Source organism: Sturnus vulgaris, chromosome 1 (genome assembly GCF_052056855.1).
Source record: "Sturnus vulgaris isolate bStuVul1 chromosome 1, bStuVul1.hap1, whole genome shotgun sequence".
Lineage (NCBI taxonomy): Eukaryota > Metazoa > Chordata > Aves > Passeriformes > Sturnidae > Sturnus > Sturnus vulgaris.
The window spans coordinates 22,285,423-22,300,610 of NC_142243.1; the positions used below are offsets into that span (position 1 = coordinate 22,285,423).

The following is a 15,188-nucleotide window of genomic DNA, read 5'->3' on the forward strand; positions in this document are numbered from 1 at the left end:
TTAGATGTTGAGTTTTGACAAGAAGTGGGAGAATCCTCAGTCTAGCCAATAACTGTCTTTGAGCTAACTAGATTATTTCTGTGTACGCATCACAGCTAAGGAGGATTTAAGGGGGATAATTTCTTGGTTATTTATAAGTTACACTTACATGTGAGGAAAAATTAAAAACAATAAGCATGAGGTGCTGTTTTCAAACTTGTATGAAAGCAAGAGATTCTATTTTGGGCTCCCTGGCATGAATGAATAATGACAACTAAGGTGGCTGAAACTTGAAAAAGAAAAGAGGAAGTTCATGTTTCATGTGATGGAGAAGCAAGGAGCCTAATAGGAGGCAAGGGGATTGTCTCAGTGCTGGACTAGGATTTTTCCCACATTATCTTAAACTTCAGAAAGATATGGAGGGGCATATCTGAGAATGCAAGATGAAGTGGGCTGGAACAATGATTTAGGTACTTGCATAAACAACAGTGAGAGTGTTAAACAGCAATATTTTGCAGAAAGTATCTGAAAAATTTTGATATAAGCATGAGTAATCTGGAAATTGTTAGTGGAGAGAAATATATTGTTAGATTTTATCTTAAAAGCTTGAACCTCAAGCCAAGAATGTTCATATCTTAGAGGGAGAGGATTTAACAAGAAAATACCTTCATGGTTCTAAAATCAATATTTCAAGAACTGTAGATAAAAACAAGGAAAAGCTTAGTCCATTTGCAGAATAGGTGTATTGAGAAAATGTATCATATAACATTCCTTAGGTACCTTGCTTAGGAGAATTACAAATGACAGACATGGCTGGAAATTTTTTTAATGCAACAATCATCTTCCCTCCTCTCTGCCAAACAGCTTCATCAGGGAGAGATGAAGATTACGTTAGTACAGTTTTTGCAAACCAGTCAAGGAAGGTCAAGTAATCAAACATGTGAGCCACATGCACTCGAGGAGTTGCATTTATTTTTAGTAGGTTGCAATTAGAAGACAGAGCTGTCACTCATGATATTTATTCCAAGACCCCAACCTATTCAGTGTAAAGAGTAGTAATGAATATTGAAATAGGTATGTGTCTTTCAGTTTTGGAGATTTCCTGGAGTAATAGTTCTATGCATTTGCATTTTGAGAGAAAGAGGGCTTTTTTTGCGTTTTGGTGGGTTTTTTTGTTTTGTTTTTTTTTTTAATTTGAAGTAATAAGTAATAATGTATAATGAAATTTTGAGGTCACAAACTGTGGCTGACATTCTGTACAAATCCAAATAAAGTTGTATGCAAACTTCTATTGGGTAAAGGCTTAATTTTCTTTTTTGCAATTCATAAATCAGACACAAAGGCAGAAAAGCAGAGCACATAAAAGTAGCTGCTGAAAAAACACTCTCTTTTCTTCTGTATTGATGGGAACAAATTGTGAATTTAGTATAAAGGATAGCTTTAGTGGCCCTCAGAAACCTCAGCAGGCATCTCCAACAGCTGAATAATATTTTCAAAAGGCAGTTCATGATCTAACTCTCCTCTCCTTTTAAATGCTAGCATGAAAGTCAAGCAATGTATTTATTTTGTATTTCAGATCAGACCTGATCGCTTTGTACCTGTGGATAGTATGCCTCGTGAGCACCATGGAGGGCTACTGGCTGATACACAGCATGCTCCTGGCAAGTCCTCTGTTTGCAAAGGAGCCTTAAAAAAAGATCAAAAGAGATAAAACATTGGACTCAGTCAAGAAAAAATTGGTACCTGTAGAATAGATGCTGTTCCAAAGAATGTTATATTTATATGTATTTATCTATATGTTGATACAAGATAAAATCTGTTTTAATGATTTGAAAAATTGCTTAGAATATCACAAGAGTAAAATTATAGTTTCCCTTAATTAATATAATGTGGGGATGCTTCATTAATAAAGTTCTGTGGTACAGTATGGTACAAAGGTATGTTAGTCTAGTAACTTTGTGTGCTAATATCCACTGTCAGCAAGTCCACTGTTTTAATTTCCATCTCCTGCTGACACATTCCATACATTGCAGTTTAAGCATCTCATTGAGCAGGGTGAAAAATCTTCACATAAACAGGTGATAAATCTTCACATAAGCACATAAACATTTGATTCTTTATTTTCCTGAATACCATACCCACATAGTTTTTGTCCCAGCCCATTTTGTTTCTTGAATTGCCACCTTTAGCATCAGAACTTCTGACATCCCAGTTTTCATCTAAACACTCACTAAGGAGCTTTTTTTTGCTAACAGTTTCTCTCGGCCTGTTGGAGAGAGCTCCTGGAACATCCTTCTCCATTTGGGTTGCTTACAGCTCTTTAACTCATCTTACTAATCTAATAATGGTTCGCTTATTATTCCTTTTGTCTCCAAAAAGAACTCATCTTCTTGCACCTTGTCACCTCTAGAATGCCTACACAAACTGGTGAACAGCAGACCATTGTGCAGATGACTCAATTTTCTGAGCTGTTTTCTTTTTTAATTTGGTCAATGCCAGAATTGCTGTATTACAATAGCACAAGAGTCCCTGAGGTTCTTCATTTTACAACCAATTGCTATCCAGTGCCATGGCATAAATTTCTGTGACATTGCAAGCTTTTATGCTGTAACATACATGGGCATTTAGTCTGTCTTTTTTGCCTGTCAGCAACATCTTGAGAAAAGCACAAACTGTTGCTTTTTTAACTGCCGGCTTGAAAAAAAGGAAATCAGTTTGAGCCAAACATATTCCAACTCCCTTTTTTTTTACTTCATGAAAGAGGAATGGGATAGGTGTGTGTATGTATGTGTATCTTAAAAATGTTTGTCACATAATAAGACAAACATAGCAGTGATGGCATTAAAAATGAAGGCAAATAATTTCGTTTCAAAATTGACTACCTAAATTCTATAAAAAGAAGAACCCTAAGAAAATAGTGAAATAAGAGAAAACATATATATGAAAAATTGTATTTGAAGTTTAGAAAAATCTCTACATGTGTGTTTTCCAAAGATCAGAAGGATTTTTCTTATGGGCAGGTCTGTTAAACTCTTGTCGAGTAAGAAGGTTTTACATTGTAGAGTAGGAAAGTCTTCTAGTATTTAAAGCTAGAGAAATTAAATTGGTCTGTAGTAATTTAATTTAACGTTTTATGGTGACCCTTTGCTTACTGATAATTTTTAATTATAATCTAATTTCATTATGACATTTTCCCAAAACTATCTGCATAAAGTTTGTTTTATTAAAAAAGCATGTTTGTGTATTTCTTGCCTGCCTACAAGAAAAGTTAGCCAAGAAATATAAAGATTCTCTAATTGAAGTCCTCTGTGTCAAGTAGTCTTACTCAGTTTGTTATGTTTATATTTCTTTGACACCTCTGCAGCAGCCTTGCTGCTTCATTACTCGTTTAGAGAATGTATGGTCTGTTGTCTTTTCACAATTAAAACCAAACAATACCATAGCAATTGATTGTTCAAACATTCTGGAAACATTAATGGTGGATGCTAAGTATTTTTGTGTCTTATAGAAAACTAATTTCAACAGACTTGCTGCCTGAAGAAGGATGAAACTTTTAAAACTTGCATAGGATACCTTGCTCTGGCATTCAATTATAAGACCATTAATAGAGGATACCATCCTTTAAAATATTATTATACTTTGACATTTCTGTAGGTGATCAATGTAGGTGAACATAGGGTATTTTTTTATATGATTTATGCCAGTTAAAACATTTGTTGCAAATGCAATGCAGTACATATGTTTATAAACTGGATATTGCTGGGGCAGGTTAGATGGTGGCTCTCAAACTGCTGCTCATCATAATGTATCACTTCTTGAAGTTGCTGTGTTTGGGTGTGTAATAACTCCATTTGCTCAAAAATATTATTTCTATCAGGAATTTAAAGTGATATTCATGGCTCAGAAAAATCTCTCATTACTTTGGTACCCTCTCCAGAATACTGTAGGAGACATATTTTAGAAGATGCAGTTCAATATTGTGTTTACCTAACCATTTACAAATCTATGAGGCTTCTTGGGTATCTTACAAACTATATATGTGGGATGTATTTCTTGTTACTTATGAAGATTTATATGCTATTACAGCATGAGTACTATTTCCTAAAATAATTAAAACCACCTGTAATCTCATAAAAGGCTAAAACACAGCAGGGACTGAACAAGCTTCATTGCCCAAGGAGTAAAGCAGAGAAGTCAGCTTTTCTCAGGTTTTTTATGCTCAGAAGAATTGGATTAAGTAGGCAGTTATTCTCCTTGAATTATTTTATCCATGCACAATGGTTTATACTGAGAGCAGTAGTGGAGTCAGTCCCTCTTTTGAACCACTTGGTGCACGGGTCCCATCCCAGCTGCAATGTTGCCTGCAATGACAGGGCTGGACTGCATCACCTTATTTGCAGCCTTGTGTAAAGCACTGTTCTTCATGTCACATAGTAGTGGCTTATCAAATAACATGTTAATAGACAAGAAAACTACTGCTATTCAGACCTTGCTGCTTAGAAAAATACTTTAATTAATCCATAGCTTAGACTAAGCAATGATAAAATACAAAGTATAGATTGCACAGGACATTACAATGAGCATAATCCTTCCCTTTAGCTTAATGTCTCACCTCTTTTTTCTTTTTTTTCTTGCAGTTCCTAAAGTTAACAGTATGTGCAAGACAATGTATAAAATATATTTGTTTACATTTTCTCTGTTGCATAATGTATAAAAATATATTGGGTTTCCATCAAAATTAACTTCTAAAAGGAGAATTATTGGAAAAGACAAGACTCCACAAAAATATGACACATCCAGACTTTAAGGTTTACGTGGGAAAACAAAGGTGTTGACCCTGAACATATTCACACATGCAGTGAGGAAAAGGCAAGCTTGGTAGACTGCAACACAGGAAAGCAAAAGTGACAGTATGGGGGTTCATGTACTTATCAGTTTAGGAGTGATTAAGTACTTTATACAAAAAGAAAAGGGAAAAAAAAAACATGATTGACCCATGCCAAAGGATTTGTCCAAACATCTATAATGTATACTGGGATTTTGTGCTCCTTCATTTTGATGCTGCCTTGTTTAAGTATCTTCATTTTCTCCCCTTTTGGCCTAAAACGGATTGGTGAAAGCAGACCCTGCAAGATTATGAAAGACAAATAGTTATTGTCCAAGCAATATGTTAGAAATGCTATGATTAAATAATCTTCATGTTGATTCCAAGAACCTGAATCATCTGACATTGTACATCAGAAAAAAGCTTATTGCTGAGAAGGAACGGGGGCAACAGATCTAGGACTGATTAGTAAGATGTAAAGTCACCTACATGACCTCAGTTCAGACTCAAACCCGATCATGATGACCAGAACCTGTTTAGTGATTCACAGTGGCCATGACATCACATTATATGTCAGTAGTTTTAGTAGGCAGAATAGGGCTCCAACTGTCAGGGATTTGAGCTTCCCTCCTCCAGAACAATGATTCCCCAAAGCTGAGACTGAGCAACTAAATACCAGGAAACTTTCAGTATTGTAATTATTTTATTAATGTATTGTCATTTATATCCACACAGTGATAAACAGAGAATGCAGCATCCATTTCCACACACTTCCACATGCATACTCAGCATTTTTTACACTTGGTTAAATATAGAAATGTAGTACCCTAACTACTACTGTCTTGTGTATTGTGAAAGTAGCTACCATTGAAAGATGCAAACACTTTGGACAAGTAGAGACAGAAAATTGGAAATTATATTGAGTTGTCTAAACAATGAAGGGTGAGGATGGAACATTGGTTCAGTTTAATGTTAGTACCATATCCTATAGTTACCTTCTAAAGTTCTGTGTGAGTATGTGGAAGAATATTTGGGAGATGTTAATTGTCTTCTGCCCATTCCATGGGATCTTGAGAGCACACAGTCTACATACATATCCCAGAAGTTCTGGGCTAAATCGTTGAAGAGTTCATTGTGCTTGGGCTTAGGGGACTCCTTTAGGAACATCATGAAGTCCCAGAGAGCAATGACTGTATCTGCTACCTTGAGTTTCTTCATTTCCACCAGCCCATGGGATGATACCTCCCAGCACTGATGGTCAATCTCACGCAGGCTTGGAGGAGTTTCTTTTTGATACTCTAGATTGGCATAAACCAAATTCACTATCAATATACAGCCCAGCTGAAGATACCACCATCGTTTCCATACAAATTCCATACTTCAAGAAGATACCTGAAAAGAAGTGTATAAAATCACAGTGATTCTGATATTATATAGTTGATTGTCACATAACTTTCATGGGTGCCCCAAGAGATAATTTATACATATATTCAGAAAAATACTTTTTTCCCAAACCATGGAATAAAGACCAATCGATAAACCCTAATACTGGAAGCTAGGTTTGCACCTAGAAATTGTTAATGCCATTTAGAACATGAAAACCCAAAGCAAAAAGTTTGAAATGATCATAGCAATGTCAGAAGTGTTCCTTGAGACCAACACTTCTTCCCTTGATCTCCTGTGCTTGGATTGTCAGTAAAATCAGGTTAATAGCAGATGCTTAAAGAGTCCTAGTGGTATGCTATTTTAAGTTACTGCAAATAAATAACAATTATAAACAGCCAGTCTTTCATGGAAAGTCTGGCTCAGAAAGATGGTAAGGAAGGAATGGTAAATCAGACTGTACACTGTATTGGGTGAGTGTAGGCATGTTATGAACTCATTCAGCATCTTTTGCAAAACTGGAAGAGGGGAAATTCCTTTCTGGCTTATATTAGAAAATTAAGATTTTGGCATTATTATTTCTAGTATATATATATATATATATATATATATATATATATATATATATATATATTTCTAATATATATATATAAAACAGAGAAACTATCTGGAGAGTTGGAGATAGAAAGAGCAATAACACAGGAGGCATAATGAGAACTTCAAATACTACAGAAAATGTATTCTTTGCTCTACAGAGACTCCCCCTGGGAAAAATGCAGTCTTCCTATCATGTGTATTCCACACCCTTGAATCAAGTTTAGACAGAACAGCACTAAAACACCTGATAATTTTTTATCAGCCCTTTCTATCAAGATACAGTGCAGTGGAACAGGAGAATAAACATAAAGAGGAAACCATTCAAACAAAAAAGAAAAGCACAGGAAGAAGTCCGAAGAAAAAGAAGACAGTCAAAACTTTTATACAGTGCCCCTTATTTTGGTATCATAAATCAATTCCATTTTAAGTGGGTGGTGACATGCTTGTTCTCACAGTTTCTAATTCAGAGTGTAAAATATAATTACAAAAATGATGTGAGGTTTTGTACAGAAAAAAAAAAAAAAGGCAATATTTTGGGCAGCTGTGCAAATTTTACTGGGAATTTCGCCAGAATTGCAAGTGTGCTCTTCCACTCAAATATCTCTGGCCACTGTCAATATTAAAAGTTAGTCTGTGATATCTTCAAAGTGCTAACACACTGATGTCCTTTCTGCAACTCCTAGTGATGCAATTAAAGAGAGAATAATCCATAGATCATACAACATTTATGTGGAATGTCTATAAGAATACAGAGTTGGGGTGACACCATGGACTTCACAGTCACACCAAACTGGGTCAGGAACCAGGACAGCTTGAAATAGGCCTTTTTGCTGTGGCTCAGGATCCTGGGATAATTTTTAGTTTGTGTAATCACATTGCTGCAGCCACCTGAGGTCCCTTGTCATGTATTCCTTTACTTCAGCTTCAGAACCCAAGGAACTGAGCCAGACAGGTGCTCTCCAACCTAGCTCCTTCCTAAAATCCCAGGCCAGCTACATTTCAGCAGGCAGCAGGATTACCTGCCTCAGCATCCTGATAGCTTATCAACATGCATTAGTTTCTCTTCTTTGGGTTCTTAGAAAACTGGTTCCAGCAAACAAGTAGGGATGGAAATGCTTCTCTTCTCACTTCAACTTCACTAGGCACCAGCATTCAGAGGAAGGACACATTGGCAATTTCCTACAAAGTAGGAAAACAGCAGCCAGGAAACCACCAACATTTTGAGTTGTTCTGATTTCATATTTTAATCCATCTGAAAACTGAAATGCTAAAGGCCCATTTGAACAGCACAAATAGGAACAGAGACCACAATAAACCCCAGAGACTTTGAACTAGTAACTCCCACTATTCAGTACAAGAGAGAGGAATTTCACAGAGGCAGTAACTAAAGAGCCACAGCAGAAGTTGTACTTACAGTATTTAAGCGAGGAGATGGAACAGTAGCCTTGAAAAACAGAAGTCAGCCACTTGGAAAAAAAGAAAGACATTCATGAGAGGGCTGCAAGTGCCTGGCAGCTGCTGGATGCTCCGAGGATGCCGAGGTTACAGGGACGACTGTGCCACTGGCAAAGCAGCAGCAGCAGCAGCTGAACTCAGGTCGGTGGAGGGCTGGGGGGAGCTGTGGCAGCCCCACCTCTTTCTGCAGCAGCGCCCAGTGTCAGCCCAGGCTGGGCTGGGGCCTCACCTGCACAGACTGCCCTCGGGGGTGGGGGAGCCTCGGGTGAGGAAAGAGGAGGGGCACAGGGCTGGCAGAGGGAGGAAAACACCATGGACAGCAAATCTTCCTCCTAATCAGAAACATGAACACTCATTTAATAAGCTCTCATTCATAAACCTAGGTTGCCATGCATGTTCCTGTTTGACCATCAGAACATGCAAGGACAATGTTCAAAGGAATGAAAAAGAACAAATATGTAATAAAATTGTGTCTGTTAGGTTTTCACAACATGCTTTGGTGGAGTTCAACATGACAGGAACAGCCAGTCAGTTTTTTCAAGTAGAAATGTAGTAATTTATGTCTAAAAACAAACATATTACAATGCTTAAGCACAAATACAAATCTGCTCTGGAATGACAGTGCTCACAATAACTATGTATCTTCTGGAAGCCTTACCAGCTGAGCTATGTCAACACTGTTTGAAAATCTTGCTTCAAAAAGTAACCCATGTTTGAACCTACATAACTAAATAGAAGGAAATATCTGGAAGACTGGAATATAGTTAGCTTATCTCTGAACTCATTGTATTGAAAGGAGCTAAAGCTCTATTAGATGTAATTATTCCCTGAAATTCTAAGGCAGTGTTCATAAAAAAGAAATTAAAGCATCAGAAAGACTTCACAAGGAATCTACGTTTGAGTGAGCTCCTTTTTATCACTAATAAAAACCAGCATTCAGTAGTAAGTTTTCAAGTTTAGAAAATTTCCCTTTTTGTTTGCTTTATGCACTATCAAATTTATTAGTGTTTCCAGTCTCACAGTGAAACTGCCAAAATTTCAAAGTCATTTAAAGGCATGTAAAGAGGTTGGTAGTTCCACAGCTGTTTGGCTGTAGCATTAATCCCTTATCATTTAATTCCAACTTAAAACATCTAAGTGTAGTAGCACAGGATACTGGTGCAAACACAGTGATTTCCTTCTACCCCAACAGCCACTGAAGACAGCCTTTGATCATATTTCTTCACCCTATAGATTTATTTTTATCACTCTACTCTTGCTTTTCCTTTTTCTAGTTAAATGCGCCATTTTTAGTCTTAAAACAAGGTACTCGCAGAACACACCTATAGAAATCACAATGCTAAGGAACAGATTTTTATTGGGAAAATCCTTTCAAATAAAAATACCTCTTTTTAAAATGCCACCTCGTCAAAAATGTTCTCTTAGGAATCTACATGAAAATTTATTGATAATATCTAAAAAAAATCACATCTCCAAGTGAAAAAGGTTCTGAAAGCTGACTTCTGTATTTTATTTTCCTTTCTGATGTTATCCACTTTGTCAGTCATGCACCGAAGGATCATCACCTGTGGGAGAATGCCACCTGGAACATGGATGAACCCATGAATTCAAGCTGGCAGGGATCAAAATTATTGGGAGCTAATAATCCTGTGAAATGTTACATGAAGTTTGTAGGATGGAAACATCATGAAGACAGTCACTGATAATGTTTAGTAAGTTAGTAATTAAAATTTCTATTTCAGAACAAGAAAATTCAAGGAAAGTCAAGAAAAATCAATCTGTGACTACCTTTATAAAATTTAACATACCTGAAAGCTACGTAAAAGCTTGGGCTGAAGGAGAGAGTCCTTAAAGCAGAGAACATATCCACATACTTTGGAAAGATATTTTTGAGCTAATGACTAAAAGAGAAATGGGATTTAGAGAAAAATTGTGTTGTGTTCTTAATTCTGCAAGGCTTCCAAAAGAATTCCAAAGCTGCAGCATATGCTACATATAAACCCAAGGACTCTAGGGCAGCTGCTTGACACTGAGTTTTATTAGATGGCTCATAGTAAAAGTGTCTATTTCTGTGATTTTTTTTTAGTTGATAGCTGAATCTGGGCAAAATAAAATGTTTCCCTCAAAATTCTTCCAATATTGATACCTTTCCATAGAATTTGTTTTAAAACTGTTGTACTTCCACTTATTCCTTCTATTATGGCAGCTGAGGTGCTTCCATCTAGTGGGACTTTACTGAACTGAAGAATGTATTCTTGGTATTGGTTAAATATCTTTTTCCATAAAATTGTAAAATTAATACATCAATATTTTACAATATTTGGACTTTGGGTATGTTGGTGAAGTTATTTCTCTCAATTAGAAAGACCATTATGGAAACTATTGCTAAAATATTTCAGTTTAATTTCTACATATTTCTATCAAAATTAGTTCTTTTCTAGACAAACACCACATATAGCACAAATTTCAAAAAACTGCTGGTAGAAGTTTTAAAATGGTTGGGGGAAGAGATTTTATGGCTTCTTGTTAGAATTGGTGACAGTACACTACTTAGTAATTTATACTATGAGAGAAAAGAAACAGAGGAGTAAAACTGTGATTTGAGGTAGCTGTACCCTTGTGATTTTCAAGCAATCATATATAAATACATGAAGTACACAGTAAGAATGAAAGAGCAGGAATAGAAGCATTATTTATCACGAAACTCAGAATATTGACTATGTATAAATCAGTTTGGAAATCTTCAAAATGCTAGTAGCCTTATGTGGCTGAATTATATATATCTCTCTGACATGGGCACACTGGTACGTAAACAGGATTGATTCACTGAGGATAAAGAACTGAGTCACTCTCTGCATCACTGATTACCAGCTTCTGAAGTAAAAAAATGACAAATGTTCTGCCATCAGGCTTGACAGTGAAGTGCTCACAGCCCTGTTACTGAAGATGAAGTATGACACACCCAATGAAAACAGGAGACAAAGGTGATAGAATCAGTCCTGCCCCGGCAAACAGAGTCTCTTCAGGAGACCAGATACATTTTTGCAGTCAGGTATTTGGACAATGAAACATTTAAATATCCTCCAACTTCAGAGGAGTGTTAAATGATTCTGTTTCAGTAATTCTTAGCAATTCTTAGCAATGTGTGATGAGGCACTTAATGTTATAAAGGGTTCCAGAAAATGCACAATGCCACATTTCAAATGAAATGTTGCTTAATTCCCTGATGGCATGAGCTTGTTGGCATAAACTTGCTCTCTGTTGAAACAAATATAGTGTTATGTCAATAAATTTAACACCTTCAACTCATAACATATAGGAGAGCAGCTTTTCTTTATTTCTGTTTTTTGAGGTCAAGTTGTGGATTGATTACATGACATGAAGTAACACTGGTTAGTAGCTCTGCTGGCATCTCTGGGCCAGTCTACACATTAACACGTTAACCTCCTGCTGCACGTTAATTTAGTGCAGCACACTGAATTTAAGGCTCTGCTAAGTGGACCAGTTTCAGACCAGGCTGCTCTTAACAGTTGTAAGGACTAAATTCAAGACACAACAGCAGAACACAGCACAAAACCAGGGTGTAATTTGATACATACTTGTACTGGTATCCAAGGAGGGCTCTGGGCCTGTGACTTCATCCTTGAAGAACTATCTACAACTTACCTGCACTTTTTTCATCTCCCTTAGAAGTTCTTTTTCTTATTTCCTTCTTTCTATTCTTTTCTATAGAATGCTGACATCATTAGCTTTACTGAAGTCACAGTAACACAATCTAACTGTTGCATTCGTAAGGACTTCTGAACCTTGCCTACTATTCAGAGAAAACTGACAGGTCGTTCTCATATTATTAATCATAAATCTGGACGAAATGTTCTGTTGTTTGTACTATGAATTGGCATGGTAACAAAGAACAGGAAGATCCTCCTGAATGACAGGGCCTAGTTCCCTGCCACTACAAAAAAAGCTCTGTTGTACAATCACCTCATACATTTATCAAGTGCCATATTAAAAATAGAAATATTTTTGTTCCCACTAATTCCACGGAAAAGCAGTTTCATTAGCCAATTGCAGTCATGACTAGAAACATTATTCTGGTTTCCTGATATATTTATTACTGAATAGTACATATCTGTTTGTTCTTGTGTCTTTCCCCTTTATTTAAATGGTTTTCATCCCTCATGTTTACTTCCATTATATATTTATAGATAGCACTTGTGTTTCCTCTCTGGTTTTGTTTTATTGCAGTAAACAAGCTGAGCCATCCTAAGATCTGTTTTTTTGAAAGGCTCTCCAGGTCTCTGGTGATGAACCTAATTTCCCTTTAGCCCTCTCTTAGTTGAGCCTTAGCTCTGTTACAGAACGATTGATTAGGTTTTCACAGTACCTCAAATGAGATTTTACCAGGGCCTTACACAATGATATTAATACCTCCCTACATTAAATGAAATCCATCTCCTGAGATATTTCCTCGTGGTGGTTTAATCCTAGCCAGCAACTAAGCACCATGCAGCTGCTCCCTCAGTCCCTCACAAGCAGGATGGGGGAAAGGATTGGAAGTGTAAAAGTGAGAAAACCTGTGGGTCGAGATACAGACAGTTTAATAGGGAAAGCAAAAGCCACGCAGCAAACAAAGCAAAACAAGGAATTCATTCATAAATTCCCATGGGCGGGTTTGTGTTCAGCCATCTCCAGAAAAGCAGGGCCCCATCACGTGTAACAGTGACTTGGGAAGACAAACGCCTTGACTTTGAACTGTTCTCCCTTTCTTCCTCTTTCCTTGGCTTTTTTTACTGATCATGTTGCCACCTAGTAAGGGATATGCTTTGGTCATTGGGCCCAGCTGTCCTGGCTGTGTCCCTTCCCAGTTTCCCATGAACTCACAGCCTACTCACTGATGGGGTAGGATGAGGAGCAGAAAAGGTCTTGGCTCCATGCAAGCCCTGATCAGCAATAACTAAAAAATTCCCTGCATTATCAACACTCTTCTTAGCACAAATCCAAAACACAGTCCCATTCTAGTCACTCTGAGAAAAAAATTACTCTATCCCAGCCAAAAGAGGCACATTTCTATACTTATGGTGATTCCTAAGTATAACTCATTTCCAAATTTCATGAGCATGCTCGTACTGATTTTATCAGGAATACTACAAAAAGTATCATATAAGATCATCCTAAAACAAACCCTTTAAGCCTGACATCTTTATTTTCAACTTTCTTTGTGTCTACCTCATTTTTCAGTTTCTCTCCTTACCCCAGTATACTCATTCCTTCCCAGATGATACCATATCCAATGTTTTTGGGAATTAATACAAATTTTAGTTTTTCCAAAGCTTGGCAGTGAGGCTGAGACCAGGTTTCAGAATCTGTGGTTGGCCAGGTCACTTTTCTTCGTTTCAAAGATGAGCAATTACAGTCCAAGTTCGCCTGACTTAACTTCAAAGATTTGGAGAAAGAGATGGAGATGGCAGGGGGGCTGTTCCTGATGCGGTTTAACCTCTGGAGACATCCAAGTATAGAAGAGGAGTCTCAGCATGCAAGCCCTCAGCCAGCTGCCTCAAGGACAACGCCAGGCTCACAATTCCTCTTTTCCAGTCATGACATTATTAACTGATCAGTTCAAAACACTTCTCACTAGATTTTCCACATTACCTGCTTCAGGACTGCCGATCTGCAGTCCCCATGATCTGAAAACACAACATGTGAGCTCTGAATTTTTTTGCTGTAGTAATGATTTCTGTTCTGCCATTCACACAAACTTAAATGTTCTGCTGGGTCATTTAGAATGTATAAGGTATACCAATGTTTTCTAATTTTTTTTTTTAATAATTTTATTATGTAGCAGATAACATGCATTGTTAGAGTTATTTTTAGTATTAAATTACTGTAAATGGTAATGATTCTCCTCAGGCAGCTAACAGGTGCAATCAAGAATGTAAAACCTTGTGGAAAAACTGTAAGAAAGAATAGAAAAATATTTACTTTTTGATGAGGATTAGTGCATTAAAAAAAAACACAAAAAACTTAAAACATGCTCATATTGTCTAAGAAATATTTATCTACAAAATAGAGGCTTATGAAAGAACTCGGGGGTGATTTTTCTCCTCTGCTCTGCTCTCACAAGATTCCATCTGGAAGACTGTGTGCAGTTCTGGTGCCCCCAACACAAGAAGGACATTGAGTGTTGAAGCAAGCCCAGAGGAGGCCATGAAATTGCTAAGGGGACTGAAGCATCCCCCCCTGAAGACAGGCCAGGAAAATTTGGGCTGTTTGGCCTGGAGTAGATTGTGATGAGACTTCAGAGCAACCTTCCAGTATGGGGAGTAGCCATACAGGGAAGCTGGAGAGGGACTTATCTGGAACTGTAGTGAAAGGACGAGGGCAACAGGTTCAAACCAAAAGAGGGGATATTTAGGTTACATAGAAAATGTCCTTTACTGTGAGGGTGGTGAGGCGCTGGAACAGGTTGCCCAGAGAACTCATGGATGCCCCATCCCTGGAAGTGTTCAAGGCCAGACTGACAACGGCTTTGGAGCAACTTTGTCTAGTGGAAGGCGTCCCTGCTCATGACAGGGGGATTGGAACTGGATATCTTTAAGGTGCCTTCCAATACAAACGACTCTATGATTTTTTCACCAATTCTACTCTTCAGACCTTAGTGATATCACAATTTACATAATTATTTCTTATTCATGACCATTTTAAAAATGCAGACCACTTTAAGCCTTATTAAAGCCATGTATTTTTAACTGTCATACTTATCCTGAAAATTAGAATAATTTAAAGGTCAGGTCTCAATTTCTTGGGGGAGAGCACACCTGCAGTATGACCAACAGCTTTTAAAGGGTCCAACTGCATGGGGACAACCAACAGCAGATGCTGTCTTGAGCCAGCACCCAGGTTCCAAGGAGAACACGCTGCTGGAGAGTGCTGCTGTTAACCAAAACCT

General features: G+C 37.4%; 2 protein-coding genes across 3 annotated transcripts in view; one reads left to right on the forward strand and one right to left on the reverse strand.

The window, feature by feature from the left end:
* Positions 1 to 3,280, forward strand: part of CFAP69 (cilia and flagella associated protein 69) — a 28,198-nt gene extending 24,918 nt beyond the window's left edge. For both annotated transcript variants that reach the window (XM_088161392.1, XM_014875597.2), the window contains one exon: positions 1,556 to 3,280. In XM_088161392.1, the coding sequence (XP_088017518.1) occupies positions 1,556 to 1,690 (135 nt within the window). In that variant the 3' untranslated portion in view covers positions 1,691 to 3,280. The remainder of the gene's footprint in view (positions 1 to 1,555) is intronic.
* A 2,208-nt stretch (positions 3,281 to 5,488) lies between these two features.
* Positions 5,489 to 6,188, reverse strand: FAM237B (family with sequence similarity 237 member B). Its single transcript, XM_014875602.2, has one exon. It carries the CDS (start codon positions 6,179 to 6,181, stop codon positions 5,777 to 5,779), a length of 405 nt encoding a protein of 134 aa, XP_014731088.2. The 5' UTR covers positions 6,182 to 6,188; the 3' UTR covers positions 5,489 to 5,776.
* Positions 6,189 to 15,188: the final 9,000 nt, after the last annotated feature.

What these genes read in the sequence shown, in the direction of transcription:
- FAM237B (XM_014875602.2), bottom strand. Translation starts at nt 6,181, where the DNA reads ATGGAATTTGTATGGAAACGATGGTGGTATCTTCAGCTGGGCTGTATA.